The sequence below is a fragment of the Vombatus ursinus genome, unplaced genomic scaffold (genome assembly GCF_900497805.2).
Source record: "Vombatus ursinus unplaced genomic scaffold, bare-nosed wombat genome assembly UNPS02009173.1, whole genome shotgun sequence".
Classification (NCBI taxonomy): Eukaryota; Metazoa; Chordata; class Mammalia; order Diprotodontia; family Vombatidae; genus Vombatus; species Vombatus ursinus.
Genome location: NW_020948951.1, coordinates 1,265,083 through 1,282,822, shown reverse-complemented (window position 1 = coordinate 1,282,822; position 17,740 = coordinate 1,265,083). Strand labels below are relative to the sequence as shown.

The following is a 17,740-nucleotide window of genomic DNA, read 5'->3' as shown; positions in this document are numbered from 1 at the left end:
GTGTGTGTGTGTGTGTGTGTGTGTGTGTGTGTGTGTGTGTGTGTGTAAGGGGGGGAAGAGGTCACCATACCCAGTGATTTGTCTGTATAGATATCTGGGGGTGGGCAGGGAGGAGGGAGAGTCTGGATACTGCTGTATGTGGAGGAGGAGAGAAGGTCTGGATCCAGCTACGGCAGGCAGGGTTGTGGGCTGAGATTGGAAAGGGGGTTGGGGAAGAGTAGTGAGTCAAGCCGGTTTCCCAGCAGCTCCAGTTCCCTCCCTTGGCCCCTGCACTTTCCGGGAAACTCCTCAGGCCCCAGGGAGATTTGGATGGAGCTAGGCCCAGTCCCGGTTAACCCCCCCCATCCTACATCTGGAGCCCAGGACCCTCCCTTCCCCCAAATGTGGGATCTGGGACATCCCTTCCCATCCCCATTCCCTGTTTTCCCAGGCAATGAAAAGCTGGAAAACATAGAAGTTTCTAGCCAGTCTGTTTGTGGGGCCCATGAGGCTCAAGGCATTATAGACAATTACTGACTGGTGGTATAAGGAGAAGGCATGGCTGTGGCCTAGACAGAGTTCTCAGGTCAAAGGGTAGGAGTTGGTGTATGGAAAGGGTGGAGAGGGAGTTTATAGATGTCTGACTCTTACCATCTATCTCTTTGTTCTGTTTTTTTTTTTTAATCTGTGCCACTGTCTATCTCTTGTCTCTGTGTGCCCCATCTCTCCCTTCTCTCTCTCTTCTCATAGCTGGGAGGGACCTCAAGGGTCATATTGTCTAACCTCTCCTATCAGTGATACCCCACCTAGGTCCTGCTAAGAGAATTTCGACAGTCAATTCAGGTTTACACCGGGGATTCCTTGAGATCCCCGTATCTCAGTCTTGCTGCACCAGTCTCTTCTCCCCACCACCCCCACTCCGCAGTGCCAGGGTAGTGCCCAACACAGGAAGTGCCTCGGGCCCCAGCTCCAAATTCAGCCTACCCCTGAACGGGGAGGATCATTGCTTGGGGGAGGGAGGAAGGAAATGGCCATAGTAAATTTAAGTCCAGTCTCCGAGGTGTGAGCGCCCTCTTGTGGGCCACTGTAGACACGCAGCCCGGGTGGTAAGCGCCTCCTTGTGGGACACTGTAGAACCACAGTGCTGGAGATGTGAGCGCCCTCTTGTGGGCCACTGTAGAGACGCAGTCTCGGGGAATAAGCGCCTCCTGGTGGACCACTGTAGACATTGCGGCCCCAGGTGTGTAAGCGCCTCCTTGTGGGCCACTGTAGAAAGGCAAACCTGGGGATGTAAGTGCCTCTTTGTGGGCCCCAGTAGACACACGGGCCCGTTTTTACACGACCTGCGGCCCGGTGGACCCACAGGTGGTTCCAGGCAGACCCTCCCTCCCACTCCACCACCCACTGTCCTTGAGGCTTTATGGAAAAAGTCCCTGGGTGTGAGCACCCCTTTTGGACCTCCATAAACACTCAGTCCCTAGGTCGTGCTTGTCGTGAGGTAGGAGAATGGCCAAGATGAATGATCTCGGAGAGGCAAGAAAGGACAGGTGGTCCAACCCAAATCGGTCAGGCTGCACGGCTCCAAGATGGCGGGGCAGGGAGGCAGGGAGGGGCGGGGCTTAGTTGGGCCTCGTGCGGGTCCGGCAGCAGGCAGCGCATGAGGGCGGAGCCAAGCCTAGCCTCAGGGGCGGGGCCAGGCCGGGCTGGGGGCGGGGGGCAGTGGCGCTCTAGGCCAGCCGAGCGGCTGCGCCTCTCGCTGGTGGCGGACCGGCGGCCGTGGCGGCGGCAGCGGCGGCCTGACCTGCTTGACCGGAGCCGGAGCCGGAGCTGGAGCCAGGGCCGGAACCGGAACCATGAGCGTGGACAAGGCTGAGCTGTGCGGGTCTCTGCTCACCTGGGTAAGGGGCGGGGCGGTGAGGAACAGGTGTAGGACCCTCCTCCCCCCAGCTCCCAAAAGACCCTCCCCCCATAATCCCCCACAACTTTCCCCCAGACACCCTCCCTCCCGCATACGCCCCCATCATTTGCCCAGAGAGCCCCTCCCCCATGTAGCCCCCACATACCCCCAGCCTCACCTCAGAGACCCTTCCCCACATACCCCCCAGACTGTTCCCCCGGAGATACCCTTTTCCATGTAACCACCCCCGAGAGACTCTCTCCAGAGACCCTCCCCCACATGCCCCACAAACCCTTCCCCCGAAGATATCCTCCCCCATGTAACCCCCAGACCCTCTCCCCAGAGATACCCACATACCCCCTACCTCCCCCCACAGACCCTCCTCCACATACCCCACAAACCCTTCTCCTGATGATCCTCCCCTCACATACCCCCCAGAGATCTTCCCCCCATAGAGACCCTCCTCTCACATAATCCCTAGACTCTCCCCTCCACATACCCCCAAGAGAACCTCCCTTCAGAGACCCTCCTCCCACATTTCCCCACCAGAGGTCCTTCCCCCATACACCTAACCCAAGAATCCTTCCTCATATAGCCCCTCAGAAAAGCAGAGGTTTACAAATACCTCCAGAGGCCCTCCCCTTATATATCTCCCACAGAGATCCTCCTCCAGAGACCACCCTACCTCCACAGAGACCCTCTCTCTCCAGAGCTAGTCTCTCAGAGACATTTCCTTTCCACATGGGCATTTCTTACAGAGATTCTCCCACTTTCCCTCCCAGAATATTCCTAGAGCCACAGAGACCCTATTCATAAAGATACATCCAACCCCATTCTTTTATCCCTGAGACCCAGCGATGTCAAGAAGACCTACGAATTCCCAGCCCAAGACCCATTCAACAAACTAACTGACTACCCATGATCCCTGTGCTCCTAGATGGGGATGATGCCACCATGAAAACAGATCATGTTTTAAGGGCTCTTATATCTCTAAGGGGGTGAGGAGGGGGAGAGATATGGCACATATATAAATTGACGAGGAGGCAGAAGGTTGTAATAAAGATTCAGAGGAGGTACCCCCCAGCCTAAAGGGGAGAGCACTGCTAGATTTTCCCTGGGAGTGGCCAGGCTCCACCCTACCTGAGCTTCAGGAAGGGTGGTGGCACACAAGTGAAGGGCCTAGCTGACATTGCCCTGTGACGTGGTATAAGGGGTTCAGACAGGGCAAGATAGAAGGACAGCTTGGCTTTGCCCAGGCACATGATGAAGGTCTGGTCGATCTGTTCTGTCACATGAGTGAAGAGTAACCTGGGAGACTCCACCTTTCTTGTGTGCAGAGGAGGTGGGATCCCATAGGTGAGAGGCCCTGCCTCTTACTGGGAGGAGAGAAAGTGTAAACCAGCAGATTGCACACCTGGGAGTTGGGAGCTCAGGACTGGTCGCCTTCTCAGCTGTCTACAATTGCAGCTGAAGGGACCTTGAAATTCTGACCTGCTGTATTTCTGTTTCTCCCAGCTGCAGACTTTCAGGGTGGCCCAGCCCTGTTCTTCCCCCCAGGACCTAAGCAGTGGATTGGCAGTGGCCCATGTGTTACATCAGATGTGAGTTGAGGGACCCTAGGACCCTCCAGCCTTCCTCAGAAAACCCAGACCATTCCCAAGCCTCCTTAGCCCCCTTTCCTATCAGACCCCAGCCCCACCAAGACTCCCTTAGCTCTTCTACCCTCATTAGATAGCATGCGTATGTCTACAGCCCATACCACTCCTTTCTCCTCACTGGGATTCCCTCTAACCCAGCTTCCCTAGTATCCTCTCTTTCTCTAGCCTGTCACCCCCAATATCTCCCCAGAGACCCTTCCTGGTTCAATGAAACCTGGCTCCTTCGGATCAGAGATGATTCTGACCACAACTGGCGGCTAAAGGTGACTGGAGATGAGGCAGATGATCTGGGGCATTTCAACACAGACTGCATGGGGAATGGACTGACAGATGAAAGCTATAGGATGGATGCCAAGAAAGATAATTTAACCAGTTCACGATAGAAGGGTGGTGGTATGTCTATACAGGTGATCCCAGGACCAGTAGATGATGGTTGTACTGGACAGAAAGTATTGGCCTGCCAAAAATGAAAGGAGAGGGGCACGGAAAGATGACAGGGCTGGTCACTGGGTGATGCAGTAGATAGGATATTAGACATGGAGTGAGGAAGACTTGAATCTTGCCTCATATGTTTACCAGCTTTGTGACCTTGGCCTAGTCACTTGAAATGTCAGCCTTGGTTTCTTTCTCTGTAAAAAGGGGGCTGATAATAGCACCTACCACTCAGGGTTGCTGTGAGGGTCAAATGAGACCACATTTGTTAAGGGCTTTGCTCAGCTTATCAAAGCACTATGTAAGTGGTAGCCATCAGAATGTAGAGAATATCTCCGGAGGAATTGGGGAGCAATGGAACAGATCCATGGTAGTAAGTGGCTGACCAGATGAGGAAGGGAACCAAACAATGGTGGTTTGGATAGATGACCAGGGATGGGGATGGGAGTCAGGAATGTGTGGAACGTTATGGTAAAATGATGAGGCAAAGCAGGTGATCTGCTGACCCAGGCAAAGACAGACAGATGATCAGTGTAATGTGGACAAATGACGAGATGGATTTGTGACATGTGTCTGGGGAATGAGCAGATGGCCCAGACCCACACAGACGATGGGAGAGGTCAAAAGGATGTCAGGGAAGAGAAATAGACAAATGATGAATGGGTGGATGATGGTGTCTAGGGAGGGCCAGGGAGGGGCTGGATAGATATTAACTTGGTGAACAAGTGATAAGGGTGGGGGTCAGACAGATAACTAGGAGTTGGGGAGGTAGTAATACTTGGGTAAGTTAGGGAGGTTGGGAGAATAAGTGCAGCAGCCTGGGCTGGAAATAGGTGTTTGGGTCCTCAAGTGCCACTTTCCTGTACAGGTCAGCAATTTGAAGAAAGTGTTGCAAGGCCTCGTGGAGTATTCTCAGGATGTGAGTGACCATGGGTGGGTGGTGGAGGAGGAGTCCCTGGCTGTCACAGTCTGGAAAGGGGACCATGGAGGTGGGTGTTTGTGGAAATCCCTAGGCTTCTGATGTACCCCGCTCCCTCCCAGATCCTGGGACACCAGGTATCCGACCAACACTTGCCAGATGTGAACCTGATTGGGGAATTCTCCGATCCAGCAGAGCTAGGGAAGCTGCTGCAGCTGGTGCTGAGCTGTGCTATTAGCTGTGAGAAAAAACAAGGTGTGGCCGGGACTTTGGGGAGACGACCTCAGGAGGGGGAACTTGATGGATGGGACTTTGGAAGAGGAACCTGGTGTTTGGGGCTTGGGAGGGGTAGTACTGAAAACGGGGAGCCCAGATCACCACTCCCAGGGGCTGGTGGGCATGGAAGGATGGTCTTAGCAGTGGAACCCCCTGATCCACAGAACACATCCAGAGGATCATGACCTTGGAGGAATCCGTGCAGCATGTGGTCATGACCGCCATTCAGGAGGTGAGGCCTGGATGGGGCAGGGGATGGGGGCATGTGACCTCCCCCTTTTGCTGCTCCAAGGCTGAGGGGAAGAGGGAAGAACACCCCCTCCACTTCACCCCCTGCCTGCTGCCAGAGAAGTCTCAGGGATAACTTCCTGGGCTCATCTGTTTCCCTTTTGTTCCCCCCATCCCAGCTCATGAGCAAAGATCCTGCAGACCCCATGACGGCAGACACCTATGGGAATTTTGACAGCCAGGTATGGGATAGGGGAGGGAGACTCTTCTGTCCTTTCTTAGAACAGGGGCCCAAGTCCCTGCTCTTCCTGCTCCTGAGTCATCCGGTCTGACCTACCCTGCCTTGTTCACAGTCCAGAAGATACTACTTCTTGAGTGAAGAGCCCGAGGAAGCCGACCAGCTTCGGCAGCGCTGCCATGACCTGGAGCAGCAGGTGGGAGCTAGCTCCTCTTGGACTCCCAGCTCAAATCAGCCAGGGAGTGGGAGGAGGGAGGGAGAAAGGGCCATGCCATCAGGGAGCCCATGACCAACATGGACAGGCCCACGACAGACTCATGCTGTGGCACCTCACATGCATCTCATCTGTTCTTTTCCCTTTCTTTGATCCCAGCTGACCCTTCTAGTGGAGGAGAAACAGAGCCTGGTGCAGGAGAATCGAGCCCTGAGGGACAGGGGGGCACAGCTAGAGGGACCAGAGGCTGCTGGACTCACCTCCAAGAGGCTTTTGCTTCTTCAGTCACAGCTAGAACAACTACAGGAGGAAAACTTCAGGTGTGCGGGCCTGAGCACCAGGATTGTAGGAGTGGGGCATCCCCCTGGGTCCCCAGGGGAGGGGTCACCAGCCTGATTGCCTATGGTCTAAGAGGCATCGGGGATGTCTAGGTCCTGGGAAGGAGCCCGAGAAGGGGCTGTGTCAGTCAGTAAACCTTAAGCGCCTCTTAATGTGCCAGGGGCTGTACTAAGTGCTGGGGATACAAAGGAAAGCCAAAAGTAGCCCCTGCCCCTGAGGAGCTCACAGTCTGATGGGGAGAAAACATGCAAATGCTTCTCTACAAATAAGCCACAGGACAGATTGGAGATAATCAGCAGAGCAAATCACTGGCATTGAAGGGGTATAGGGTTTGGGCACTGAATTTGCCCCCCCTCCCCGTGTGTCTACTCCTCTGCCCACAGACTGGAGAGTTTGAAGGAGGATGAGCGTCTGCGCTGCATGGAGCTGGAGAGAGAGGTGGCCGAGCTCCAGCAGCGGAACCAGGCACTAACCAGCCTGGCCCAGGAGGCCCAGACCCTAAAGGATGAGATGGATGAGCTCAGGTAAGTAGCACCAACTCAGGGGCCCAATCCTAAACCAGGTGGATTCCCATTTCCCACACATCTGACTTCTCCTGACTGGGAGTAGCCCCTGAAAACCAACAACCAGGGCTGGACCCTAACTTTCCCTGAGCCCCCGGCCCCTGGGGCTCCAAGCTGAACCATGGCCCATAGGCAATCATCAGAACGAGCGAGCCGGCTGGAGGCCACACTGAGTGGGTGCCAGCGTCGCCTCGGGGAGCTGGGGGAGCTTCGGCGGCAGGTGCGACTGCTGGAGGAACGAAATGCAGGCCACGCAGAGCGGACGAGGCAGCTAGAGGATGAGCTGCGGCGGGCAGGGACCCTCAGAGCCCAGCTCGAGGGCCATCGGAGACAGGTTGGGACTAGAGCTGGTTTGAGGGATCAGGTTGTGTCTGGGGCCTGGGCCCAGCTCATTCATTTTCCCCCTTATTCCTGCTGTCCCACACCCCTTCCAGGTACAAGAATTACAGAGCCAGCGACAGGAGGAGGCCTTGAAGGCTGAGAAATGGCTGTTTGAGTGCCGGACACTGGAAGAGAAATATGAGGCTGTGGTCAAAGAGAAAGAGGTGGGTGACCCTCCAGTGGGCTTGAGCCCAGGGACATTTCCCAAGCTGGGAAACAAAGGATGCCCTAGATTTGGAGTCAAGAAACCTGGTGTAGAATGCTAGCCCTGCCACTCACTGCCTGTGTTGGCCTTGGGTGCCTTGTCCCTTTTCTGAGCCTCGGTTTGATCATCAGAGATCTCTCCCAACTTTGTAATACCCTTCAGTGTTTTCAGTGGGTGGGGCCAAACCCTAGAACTGACCCTGGTTCCTTGTCCCTCCCCCTCCCTCCCCTACCCCTCTTCCAGCGGCTGATTGAGGAGCGAGACTCTCTTCGGGAGGCACATGAGGAGCTGTGTTGTGTCCAGGTGCAGCAGCGGGGGCTCAGCCAGGCAGGTGAGTGGTCCCCGGCGTGTTGTCGGGCTAGGGTGCTTGGGGCTGATGGAGTACTTGCTTGACCTTGTCCCTATCTCCTCAGATGTCCAACTGCAGCAAATGTCATCACCTGTGGAGAATCTGGCAGCCGAGATCCTTCCAGCTGAGCTCAGGTTCCTTTCCCCATACCAGTCTTTGTGATAACTCCCCCTTTGGCCTCTGGCAGCTGGGACCTTGGTCCTTAGGCCATTCACAGCCTTATGTCTCTTCTGCGTTCCCTTCTGTTTCAGCCCAACACCACCAGACTCCTTCCCATCCAAATCTTCCCCCTCTCACAAGCTCCTGGCCTTCCCTCACTGTCCCAAGCCCCAGGGATCTCTTCCTGCCTTCGATGGGGGTGGGCTGAAAGACAGGACCGCATCTGACTACCCTTTGGGGCCTGGCCCAACAGGGAAACAATCCTTCGCCTGCAGCGGGAAAACAGACGTCTGTGCCAGCAGGAGGCAGCTGACCGCGGCCGCACTGAGGAGCTGCAGGGGCAGCTGGAGGAGGCCAACCGCACTAGGCACAGCCTGGAGACCCAGCACAGGTGGGGGTGCTGAGACTGAAGACCCAGCAAGGTGAGGCCTAGCCAGGGCTGGGACACCCTGAGTCCTGTGTCTCCTCACCCCCAGGCTGAATCAGCAGCAGTTGGCAGAGCTTCGGGCACAAGTAGAAGAGTTACAGAAGGCATTACAGGAACAGGGGGGCAAAGCTGAGGATGTGAGTGGTGTGGGCCCTGGCCCCACTTCTGCACAGCCCTACCTGAGACCCGTCAGCCCCCGTTCACGAGGCGGGAGGGGAGGTGGGGGGGGGTATCCCCAGGCTGCCCTCCCCTGATCCCTCGCCTCTCCTCTAATCTTCCTTTCTCTCCCCCTGCTGCCTGTCGGCTCTCTAGGCTATTGTAAGTAGGAGGTGGGGGGTAGAGGGGTTGTGGTGCTGGGCAGAGAAGACAGAGTGAGTGCCCAGCCTCACCCCTGCTCCTTGTCTGTCCTCAGTCTTCGCTACTGAAGAGGAAGCTGGAGGAGCACCTGTAAGTCCCAGGGCCAGGGTTTGGTGGGCTTGAAGGGACCAGCCAAGGGGAGGGGCCCCTGGTGGCCATTACCATGGGGTGGAAGTAGAACAGGGAGATGGGAGAGATGATGCCGGGGAGAAGATTGGAGGGATGCCAAGCAAGAGAGCCGGATCCGGAGCTCAGGAGAGAGGTTCGGGTTGGAGAGCTGGCTCTGGTAGGTGGATAGGCAGCAAGGTGGTGTAGGGGATAGAGCGCTGGACCTGGAGTCAGGAAGATCTGAGTTCAGATCTGGTCTGGGACACTTAGTGGTTGTGTGACCTTGGGCAAGTTATTTGATTTCTATTTGCCTCAGTTTCCCCCATTGTAAAATGGGGATCACAATAGCACCTATCTCTCCAGGTTGTTAAAAGGTTCAAATGAGATGATATTTGTAAAATTCTTGGCATAATGTTTGACATATGACATACACTATATAAATGCCATCGTTGATGGTGGCTGTCTTCAGAGGCTAGCCAGGCTCAGGTGGAGAGAGTGAGAGACCAAAAAGGCTGCTGGTAGGGCAAGGACCATTGTCCTGGTGGGGCCAGGCACGATACCTCGGGTGTGTGGCTAGGGAGAAGCTGCACGAGGCACACTCCGAACTGCAGAGAAAACGGGAGTACATTGATGAGTTGCAGCCGCCAGCCGACAACAGCAGTAAGATGCCCTCTGGGGGGTGGGGGGAATGGCATGGGGTGGGTGGCACGGCGGAGCCCTGAGCTCCTGGGTTCCTGCAGCAGCGAGGCGCATTGAGGAGCTACAGAGGAGCCTGCAGAAGAAGGAGGCCGACATGCGAGCCATGGAGGAGCGTTACCGGCGGTACATGGAGAAGGCTCGGACGGTGAGGATCCCGGGCCTGCCGAGGCCTGACCCCAAGCCCACTTACAATCACAGGCCCAGAGCTGGAAGTGCCCTTAGCCCATCACCCTTAGTTTATAAAGGAAGAAATCAAGGGCCAGAGGGGGAAGTGATGTGCCCTGGCAGAGCCAGAGTTCAAGCCCAAGACTTAAAATGCAGAGATCTGAGTTCTCATGGCACTGCCCTGCCTCTCCCCCAAGTCTGTCCCACCTAGGCTGGGCTCCCTGGGACTGCCCACAGTGTCTTTTCTCACCCTCCCTCCTAAGGTCATCCAGACACTGGAACCCAAGCAGCGGCCGTCAGGGCCTCCTCCCCTGGAGATTCAAGCCCTGAGAACCCAACTCCAGGAGAAGGACCTAAGGATCCGACACCTTGAGGTGATTTTCTTGCTGGACCTGGCTGACATTTCCCTCCTCTCCTGGGGTGGGGGGTTGGGGGGTTGGTGCTTGAGCATGAGGATGCGAGGCCTTGACATTTCCCAACCAAACCTCTCCCTCAGACTGACTTTGAGAAGAGCCGGAGTCAGCGGGAGCAGGAGGAAAAGCTGATCATCAGCGCCTGGTACAACATGGTAAGTAGGCGCCCATTCCATCCATGCCCTGCTTCTTCCTCTCCTCTCCCCAGAGCTCCCATCTCTGGACCTCCTTCCTCAGGTGACCCCTGATTTCTCTTCTTTCTATGCTCCCCTTTCCCCCAGGGTATGGCCTTGCAGCAACGAGCTGCAGGGGAAGATCGACAGCCAGGCCCAGCTTATGCCCAGTCCTTCCTGGCTCAGCAGCGACTAGCCACCAACACACGCCGGGGACCCTTGGCTCGAGCCCAGGCTGGCTCTAGCCGATCTGGAGACAAGCACTGACTGCCGAACCCTCGCTACTCCATTCTTCTGGGCAGCATAGGGTTAAACCTGGGCTGTTCCCTTCTCCATGCACACACTACAAGGAGTTGCCCTAATTGCACATGCCCATCTCCAGGGCAAGGGAACTCTAGCCCTGACCTCTGATCTCTGACCTCAACCCTTTTCCTTAACCCAAGTTTTGTTTTTTTAAGATATTTTCCTAAGGGTCCCTCCCATTTTTAACCTCTGGTTCTCAGGGCAAAGAGGAGTTGGATTTCTGTGTTTCCAGTACTGCCAGGCTGGGCCCCACCTTCTCTTTTTAAAAATGTGATTTGGGAGGGGGATAAATCTTCTAAGTCTGAGATGAGGAATTAAATAAAGCATTCGATTCTAAATCCACCAGACCGGCTTCTTCCATGTGTTAGTCAACTTGCAGTGAAGGGAGGCATTCCTGGGCTCCCAGGGCAGGTTCCAATAAGCTCATTCCCCCCTGAGGTGGAAGCAGCTGCGGGGAGAGGAAGAGGGAGACCTCCAGGGTTGGAGTTAGGGTATAGATTAGAGTCCTACGTCCTTAGGATCCTAGGACTCAGAGGTGTCAAGAACTTCACTGATAAAGAAACACTCTGAGGCTGAAGTGACTTGACTTAGGGCACAAAGGTTTTCAGTAGCATAGCTAGGATTCAGGGCCCAGGTGCTGCCTCTGGGTCCTGAGAGGGGGAGTTTTCAGGCATTGCCCTGAGACATGGGGTAGGGGCTTGAGGGGTGGCTCTTATAGGTATGACCATTAGTGGCATAATTTTCATCCTGCTCTAGATGGTATCTCCTGGGCTGTAGTAGCTGCACTTTAGTAATGTATGTGTTGGGGTAGGGGTGGGGTGACCGTGCAAGTGTCTTGGTCCAATAGTCCCATCTCTCCAGTGGCTGGCCATCCATATGGCCAGCGCTTAGCCTGCTGGTCAGTCAGTGAGCAACAAGGCTCAGGCCAAGCTCTCCTCCTCTTCTCCAATTGGGCTAGGCAGCCAGGGAGGCAATGGCGCAGGATTAGGGGTTGAGCCTCGGGCTGTGGGTACCACTACCACAGAGGGAGGGGGCTCCACAGCGGAAGAAGCAGGAGCAGCAGGGGGGGCCGGCTCCGTGTCAGAGGGTGGGTCCAGGAGGGGACCTGTGGCTGAGTCATCTCGGCCACAGTCTGGACAAGGACAGCCGGCTGTGGTTGAAGCCTCAGAAACACAGCTATTCTTCCTTCGAAGTAAGGACAGTCTTCGGCCAAGACCTGGGCCAGAGCCACCTGCCAGTAGTCGGTGCAAGAAGTCTCCTGGTACCGAGGGACCTTCCCCCAGTTGCCCCTCCATGCCCTCCAGTCGCTGAAACTGCATGTCCTCTTTAGCCAGCCTACAAGGACCAGGGGATGGGGTAAATGGTGACCAACAGATGTCTCACAATAGCTCATATCATCTCTGGCTGCTTTCTCCCCATCCAGATCTTCCACCACCCAAATCCTTTGATCTTATCCTTAAGCGTAGCCCCCCCCCCAATTTCCCCATGAAGAATCTCAGAACTGGAAGAAACTTGGGAGTCACCTACTCCATTTCTCTCATCTTCCGTGTGGGGAACTAAGACATAGAAAGGGGTAGGGAATTGTTCAAGATGGCTCAGGCAATAGGAACAGCCAGAACTGGAATTTGGATGTCCTGATTCCCAGTATACGCCCCACCTACCCCCACCCCAGCTCACGTAATGTCAAAGGTGGAACCCTGGAAGGAGGGCTGGTGCATCATGAAAGCAGTGGCTGCTGTGTAGGGGGCCCGGGCATCTGCAGCATCCCAGTACAAATCCTTCTCCAACAGTGGCAAGTCATCATACATCTCATCCACTGCCAGCATTGACACCTGGAGCGGGAGTAACAGGATGTGGCTACAGGGTCAGGGAGGGGGCCATTGAGGAAGAGGATTTTCTAGAAGGGATGGTCAAAGCTGTCCTGGGAGAAAGGAGGAGTTAAGGAGAACCTTGATGAAGAGGCTATCAGATAGAAGAGATGAGTGACTCTTAGGGAATTCATTTTGGAGAGGGAATAGGGCCTCACCTGGAAATTCCTGTCAATCAAAAAGTTGGTCTCAAAGTCATCATCGTCCTCCCCAAAGGGGTTTATGAGCTGCTCAGCCACCTATGGAGTGAAGGGTGGGCACTGGAAATGAGGACTCTTCCACAGAGGGATCTGTCCAGTGCCCCTGGATTCCTGTGTTTTGTCCTGATGCCTTCCCTCCCACTCCCACCCCCAGCCAATTCCCTGAGGCCTTGGTCCCTCCCAAGCCTTTCCCTGTATTCTCTGCCTTGTAGGTTTTACCTTGAGCCAGCCAACGTAGAAGAAGAATTGAAGCAGGGTGAAGACAGGAATGCACAGGTCCATGTTATGATTCTTGTATCCCTTGGCTGGGTCCAGGAACTGGCGCCCAATAAGACAAGCCAGGAAGAAGCTATATACTGCGATTGTCACCACCTAGAGGAAGGGTCACGACGGTGGATGATCTCAGGTCAATGAGGCGGGTGGGGGGGGAGGGAGCACTGCTAACCCTTGGAAGAGTCTTCCCATGGCTCTTATTCCTCCCCTCCAACTCTATTCTTACTCCCCAGTCCTTGAGAGCCTGGTCAACATCACAATAAGTAGGAAGAGAAACTGAGTCACAATGGGTACCTGAGTGTAGACAAGGGGCACACTGATCCAGTCATAATGAAACAGCATCCCACATTTGGCCCGGAACTGATCCAGTTTCTGTGATAGAGGGCATGGGGTCAGGGAGCAGCAAGGGGGATCCCTTAAGGAGCCATGTCTAGAAAAACCTAGAGTTAATGATGGGGATAGGGGTGGGCAAAGTGTCCCTTGGGTGAGTGGCAATGCCTCTCTCCCAGAATGGGGTGGGGGGATGTGTGGCCCAGTTCTTAGTCCCTGCTGCCCCTACCTCCATAAGCAGCTTGAAAGTGCTGCTATCTCGGATCCGACCCTCTTTGCGGGCTTGGGCAGCAAGGTTGGCGAACCAGATACACGGTATCCAATATTTGTTGTAGGATGAATTCAGGCTCTCATATTTTTTCCGCTCCTCACGGGTCATAAACCCTGGAAGACCAGAAAGTCACCTCCATGCCAGGCTGCTAGGTTCCCCATCCCCCTCTTCCTCTTCTGCAAAATGGGGAGAACACCCCTCCCCCAGGGTCAAGGCCCCAGTGTCCCTAGAAAGAAGCTCACCAGCCTCTACCACATGGTCCATGGTGGGGAAGCGTTTGAAGACAGCAGTGCTGACAGAGCGAAGGATGAGCACGGCGGACAGGACTGCATACCGCATGAGTGTGCGCCGGTAGAGGCGGCCCCGCTCATCCCGGCCATGTACCGAGCCAGATATTGCACACATGAGGGCGTCGGGCAGAGGCATACACGTGTATTGGCTCCACCATCGATTCACCACCAGTGTGACATAAAACCCTGTGTAGGTGGAAAGAATGAGGTTAAAGTTCAACCGGGTCACAGTTGGGAGTGGGTTATAAGGGTATGAAGTCAAAGCTACCAGGGACAGGAGAGAAATACGATATGGGGGGCAGGGGGGGGAGCCAGCTATTTCAAAGATTCAAGGTCTGTACAGAGCAGAGGTTGGACTCTTGAGGTATCCAGGAGCATTCTCAAAAGATGCCATCCCACCCTGCTTTCCTAGACCAGCCCCTTACTCTAGCCTCACTTTAAAATTGTGACCCTCTCTCTACCCTTGAGTCCTTTGCTCCCTTGTTCTATGGTCACATGTTCCTTTCCAAACCCCCACCCTAGATTACTCCCACCATCCATTCCGAGGGCGTTCTGTAATCTCAGTTGGGTCCTTTCACTCTTCTCTGATGCACTCTATTCTTCCCTAACAACTCTCTCTTCAAGTCACCTGCCCTACCACCACTCCCTCTTGCTGCCTCTCCCTGCCTCATACTTCCCTGAAAAAACTGTGTTTCTCCATCCAAGCTCTGCACTTCGAGTCACCCGCGTGCGTTTACAACTCTCTCTTCCTTTGTTCCAGTCTCAAAGGACGAGGTGGACCTTTTCCTTACAAAGAACAAAGCCTCTCCTTGTATCCTTAATCCTATCCACTCCCATCTATCGCAGGGAGTTTGTCTTTTCAATCAGCACCTCTCCCTAATTTTCAGTCTCTTTATCCATTGCTTGCTCTGCAGCCTAGAAACATGCCCGGCTCTCTCCTATCTTAAAAACCAAACCAAACCCCAAAACCTTCACTTGATCCTACCATTCTTTCAGGCTAAAGTCCTATCTCTCTCCTCCCTTTCACAACCTCCACTTTCTCTCTTCTCACTCTATTAACCCTTTACAATCTACCTCATTGCTCTCTTCAAAGTTACCAAGGATCTTGTTAATTGCCAAATCCAATGTTTTTTTTTTCAATCCTCAACCTCTCTGCAGCCTTTGACACTGATGATTACTCTCTCCTCTTCGACATTCTCTAGGTTTTCAGGACACCCCCCCTTTCCTATTTCTCCACCTACCTATCTGACCAATCATTCTCAATCTCCCTTGCTGGATTCTCAACCAGATCATGTCTTCTCACCCTAAATGTTCAACAGGGTTCTGCCTGGGCCCTCTGTCTACACCTGGTGATCTCATCGACTTGAATGGATTTAATTATCATCTTTGTGCTGATGATTCTCAAATCTACCTTTTCTGTCCCAATCTCTCTGCTGACCTTCAATCTCCCATCTCCAACTGTCTTTCAGACATTTTGAAATAGACATCCAGTAGCATCTTAAACTCAATATGTCCGAAATGGAACTCATTACCTTTCCCCTTGGGCCCCCACTCCTTGACCTTCCCTATTACTGTTGACAGCAACACCATCTTCCCAGCCCCCTAGGCTTGAAATCGAGGTGTCACCCTTGATTCCTGTCTCTCCTATTTCACCCTATCTCCTTCTCTCTTCTGATACTGCCCCCACTCTGGTGAAAGCCCTCATCCTCTCACATGTGGACTATTGCACAAGCTTGCAGATGGGTCTGCCACACTCAAGTCTTTCCCCCCTCCAGTCCATCCTCCACTCAGCTTCCCAAATCTCGGGTCTGACCTTGTCACCGTTCTATTCAATAAACTCCAGTGGTTGACTCCCTAATACCTCCAGGATCAAATATAAAGTACTCAGTTTGACATCCAAAGCCTTTCATAAGCTACCCCCCTCCAACCTTTCCAATTTTCTTACACCTCCCTGCCTATCATATATTCTTCTATCCAGCGACACTGGCCTCCTGGTAGTTCAACAAATGAGACTCCAAGCATTTTCTCTTCCTGCCCCCCATACCTGGAATACTCTCCCTAACCTCCAGGCTTCCTTTAAGTCCCAACTAAAATCCTACCTTTTGCAGAAAGCCTTCCCTAACTTCCCAATTCCAGGGCCTTCCCTCTCAATTATTTATCCTATATGGCTTGTTTGTACGTATTTGACTGCTTGTTGTCTCCCCCATTAGATTGTGGGTTCCTTGAGGGCAAGAACTGTCTTTTGCCACTTTTTATATTCCTGGTTGTTAGAATAGTGTCTGACACACAGTAAACTTTTAATTAATGTTTATTGACTGACAGCCAAGCACCTAGAAAAAAAAAAGGTATCCATGCACTGCTGCGTTCCCACTTCCTTCTCAATTAAACTCTTTTAATTGCCATATTCAATGACCTTTTCTCAGTCCTTATCTTTCTTGACCTCTCTCCACAATTTGAAAGTATTAACCTTTCCAGACCAGGGATTTTTTTTATGTTGTGTACCCCTTCTTAGATTATTTTTTAACTAATTGAGGAAATGCTAAATTACAATTAAATGTTAGTGAAAATAAAAATATAATTTTTTTGTTCCCCATCCAAGTTCATGGATCCCCTGAAATCTCTCCTCAGGTTAAGAGTGTCCACCTTGAGTTTTCCTGACACTGCTCTCTCCTGGTTCTTTTCTTACCTTTCTGGACACTTATGAGTCTCCTCTGCTACATGAACATGACCCTTATGTCTGGATGTACACTACCCCAGAGCTCTGTCCTGGGCCCTTTGCTTACTCTACACTATCTCGATGAGCTCATCAACGACCATCTCTGCGAAAATGTCTCTTAGATCTACATAATCTACCTGTCTCTCTATTAAACTCCAGTCCCATGTGTTCCATAGGCATCTTGAACTTAACAATTCCACAAGAAAATGAATTTTCAAACCCGAATGTTGTTCCTTCTGTTTCTGTTGAGGACACCACTATCTTTCCCAGCACACAGGTTCCCAAATTTGGAGTCATCCTCGATTCTTCACTCTCCCTCATCTCTTCTATCCAATCAGTTGTCAAATCTTATTGATTCTGCCTCCATCATATATACCCAGCTCTCTTTTATACCCACTGTCATAATAGATCTCATGATCCCTTGCCTGACTGCAATAGCTTCCCAATTACGAATGGTATCATGCCTCCTCTCCTCTCTAATTTATCCTCTTGCCAAATGGATATTCCCTAATGGGTTCCCCCCCACCACCACCACACACTCCAGTGCTTTCCTCTTGCCTCTGGGATAAAATACAAATTCCTCTGTTTGGCATTTAAATACCTTCACAATCTGGTTCCAGGCTCCTTTTCCTGGCATATTTCACCTTGCTTTCCTTCAGGCACTTTGCAGTCCAGTTAAACTGACCTATTTGTTGTTCTTTTGGATTAGATACTTCATTTCCATTTCTGGGACTTTGCACTGGTTGTCTGTCATACCTATAATGTCCTCTCTTCTCACATTCAGCCTCTCAGAATCCTTAACCCTCTTCAAAGCTCAGCCTAAGTGGCTTCTTGATCACTTCAGTTGCTGTTCACCTCCCTTCTCCCATTATTTTTGTATCTACTTTATATTTTTTCCCCTATTTATTTTGATGTGTACATGTTCCTCCCTTCCTCCAATAAAATGTAAGCTCCTTCAAGGCAAGGGTTGTTTCATTTTGATATTTGTGCCTGGCACAGAGTATGCACTCAATAAATTCTTGTTGACTGAATGAATCTTGGTTCTGAGTTCTGAAAGGGGTTAGTTTGATGGTTAGAGGGAGATTCCTTGCATCCCTAGTAGTAGCTGAGGTTTGTGAAAGGTGTGGGCTAGGGAGGGATTCAGCATAAAAGACCAGGATGAGGTTGAGGGCCCCAGATTATAGAACTTGAAGGTTCCAAGAGGAGCCATACCCTCTAATGAGACAAGTTGCCGGGGGGGGGGGGGGGGGGGGGGGGGGGGTGTTTTATGCTGAATCCCTCCCTAGCCCACACCTTTCACAAACCTCAGC

General features: G+C 52.9%; 2 protein-coding genes and 1 long non-coding RNA gene across 4 annotated transcripts in view; 2 read left to right on the top strand and 1 right to left on the bottom strand.

Annotated features, from left to right (window-relative positions):
- LOC114035063 overlaps positions 1-980 on the top strand; it is a 2,439-nt gene extending 1,459 nt beyond the window's left edge. Inside the window, exon 2 of the long non-coding RNA XR_003568184.1 lies at positions 730-980. This is a non-coding gene — a long non-coding RNA (uncharacterized LOC114035063). The remainder of the gene's footprint in view (positions 1-729) is intronic.
- A 796-nt stretch (positions 981-1,776) lies between these two features.
- HOOK2 (hook microtubule tethering protein 2) lies at positions 1,777-10,824 on the top strand. Of its 2 annotated transcripts, none has more exons than XM_027851383.1 (22): positions 1,777-1,877; positions 3,392-3,477; positions 3,725-3,797; positions 4,835-4,885; positions 5,008-5,140; positions 5,326-5,393; positions 5,569-5,631; positions 5,743-5,823; positions 6,001-6,161; positions 6,564-6,704; positions 6,876-7,077; positions 7,178-7,288; positions 7,573-7,660; positions 7,743-7,812; positions 8,091-8,228; positions 8,314-8,401; positions 8,677-8,711; positions 9,307-9,389; positions 9,473-9,573; positions 9,857-9,967; positions 10,090-10,161; positions 10,288-10,824. In XM_027851383.1, the coding sequence occupies exons 1-22, from the start codon at positions 1,833-1,835 to the stop codon at positions 10,444-10,446; spliced, it is 2,160 nt and encodes a 719-aa protein (XP_027707184.1). In that variant the 5' UTR covers positions 1,777-1,832; the 3' UTR covers positions 10,447-10,824. The 2 variants fall into 2 exon arrangements, with proteins under 2 accessions (XP_027707184.1, XP_027707183.1); XM_027851382.1 differs by having other exon boundaries at positions 9,470-9,573.
- A 578-nt stretch (positions 10,825-11,402) lies between these two features.
- The window catches only part of BEST2 (bestrophin 2), a 6,996-nt gene continuing 658 nt past the window's right edge, over positions 11,403-17,740 (bottom strand). The window contains exons 3-9 of the mRNA XM_027851313.1: positions 13,667-13,900; positions 13,383-13,537; positions 13,118-13,195; positions 12,770-12,922; positions 12,509-12,589; positions 12,160-12,314; positions 11,403-11,817 (exon numbers count right to left, since the gene is read on the bottom strand). Of these exons, the coding sequence (XP_027707114.1) occupies positions 11,403-11,817; positions 12,160-12,314; positions 12,509-12,589; positions 12,770-12,922; positions 13,118-13,195; positions 13,383-13,537; positions 13,667-13,900 (1,271 nt within the window). The remainder of the gene's footprint in view (positions 11,818-12,159; positions 12,315-12,508; positions 12,590-12,769; positions 12,923-13,117; positions 13,196-13,382; positions 13,538-13,666; positions 13,901-17,740) is intronic.

Bases quoted from the DNA above. Each gene is read 5' to 3' on its own strand.
- HOOK2 (XM_027851382.1), top strand. From the start codon at position 1,833: ATGAGCGTGGACAAGGCTGAGCTGTGCGGGTCTCTGCTCACCTGG. The intron at 7,078-7,177 runs GTTGGGACTAGA...CACCCCTTCCAG, and splicing joins TCGAGGGCCATCGGAGACAG to GTACAAGAATTACAGAGCCA. The intron at 8,712-9,306 runs GTAAGTCCCAGG...GTGTGTGGCTAG, and splicing joins AGGAAGCTGGAGGAGCACCT to GGAGAAGCTGCACGAGGCAC.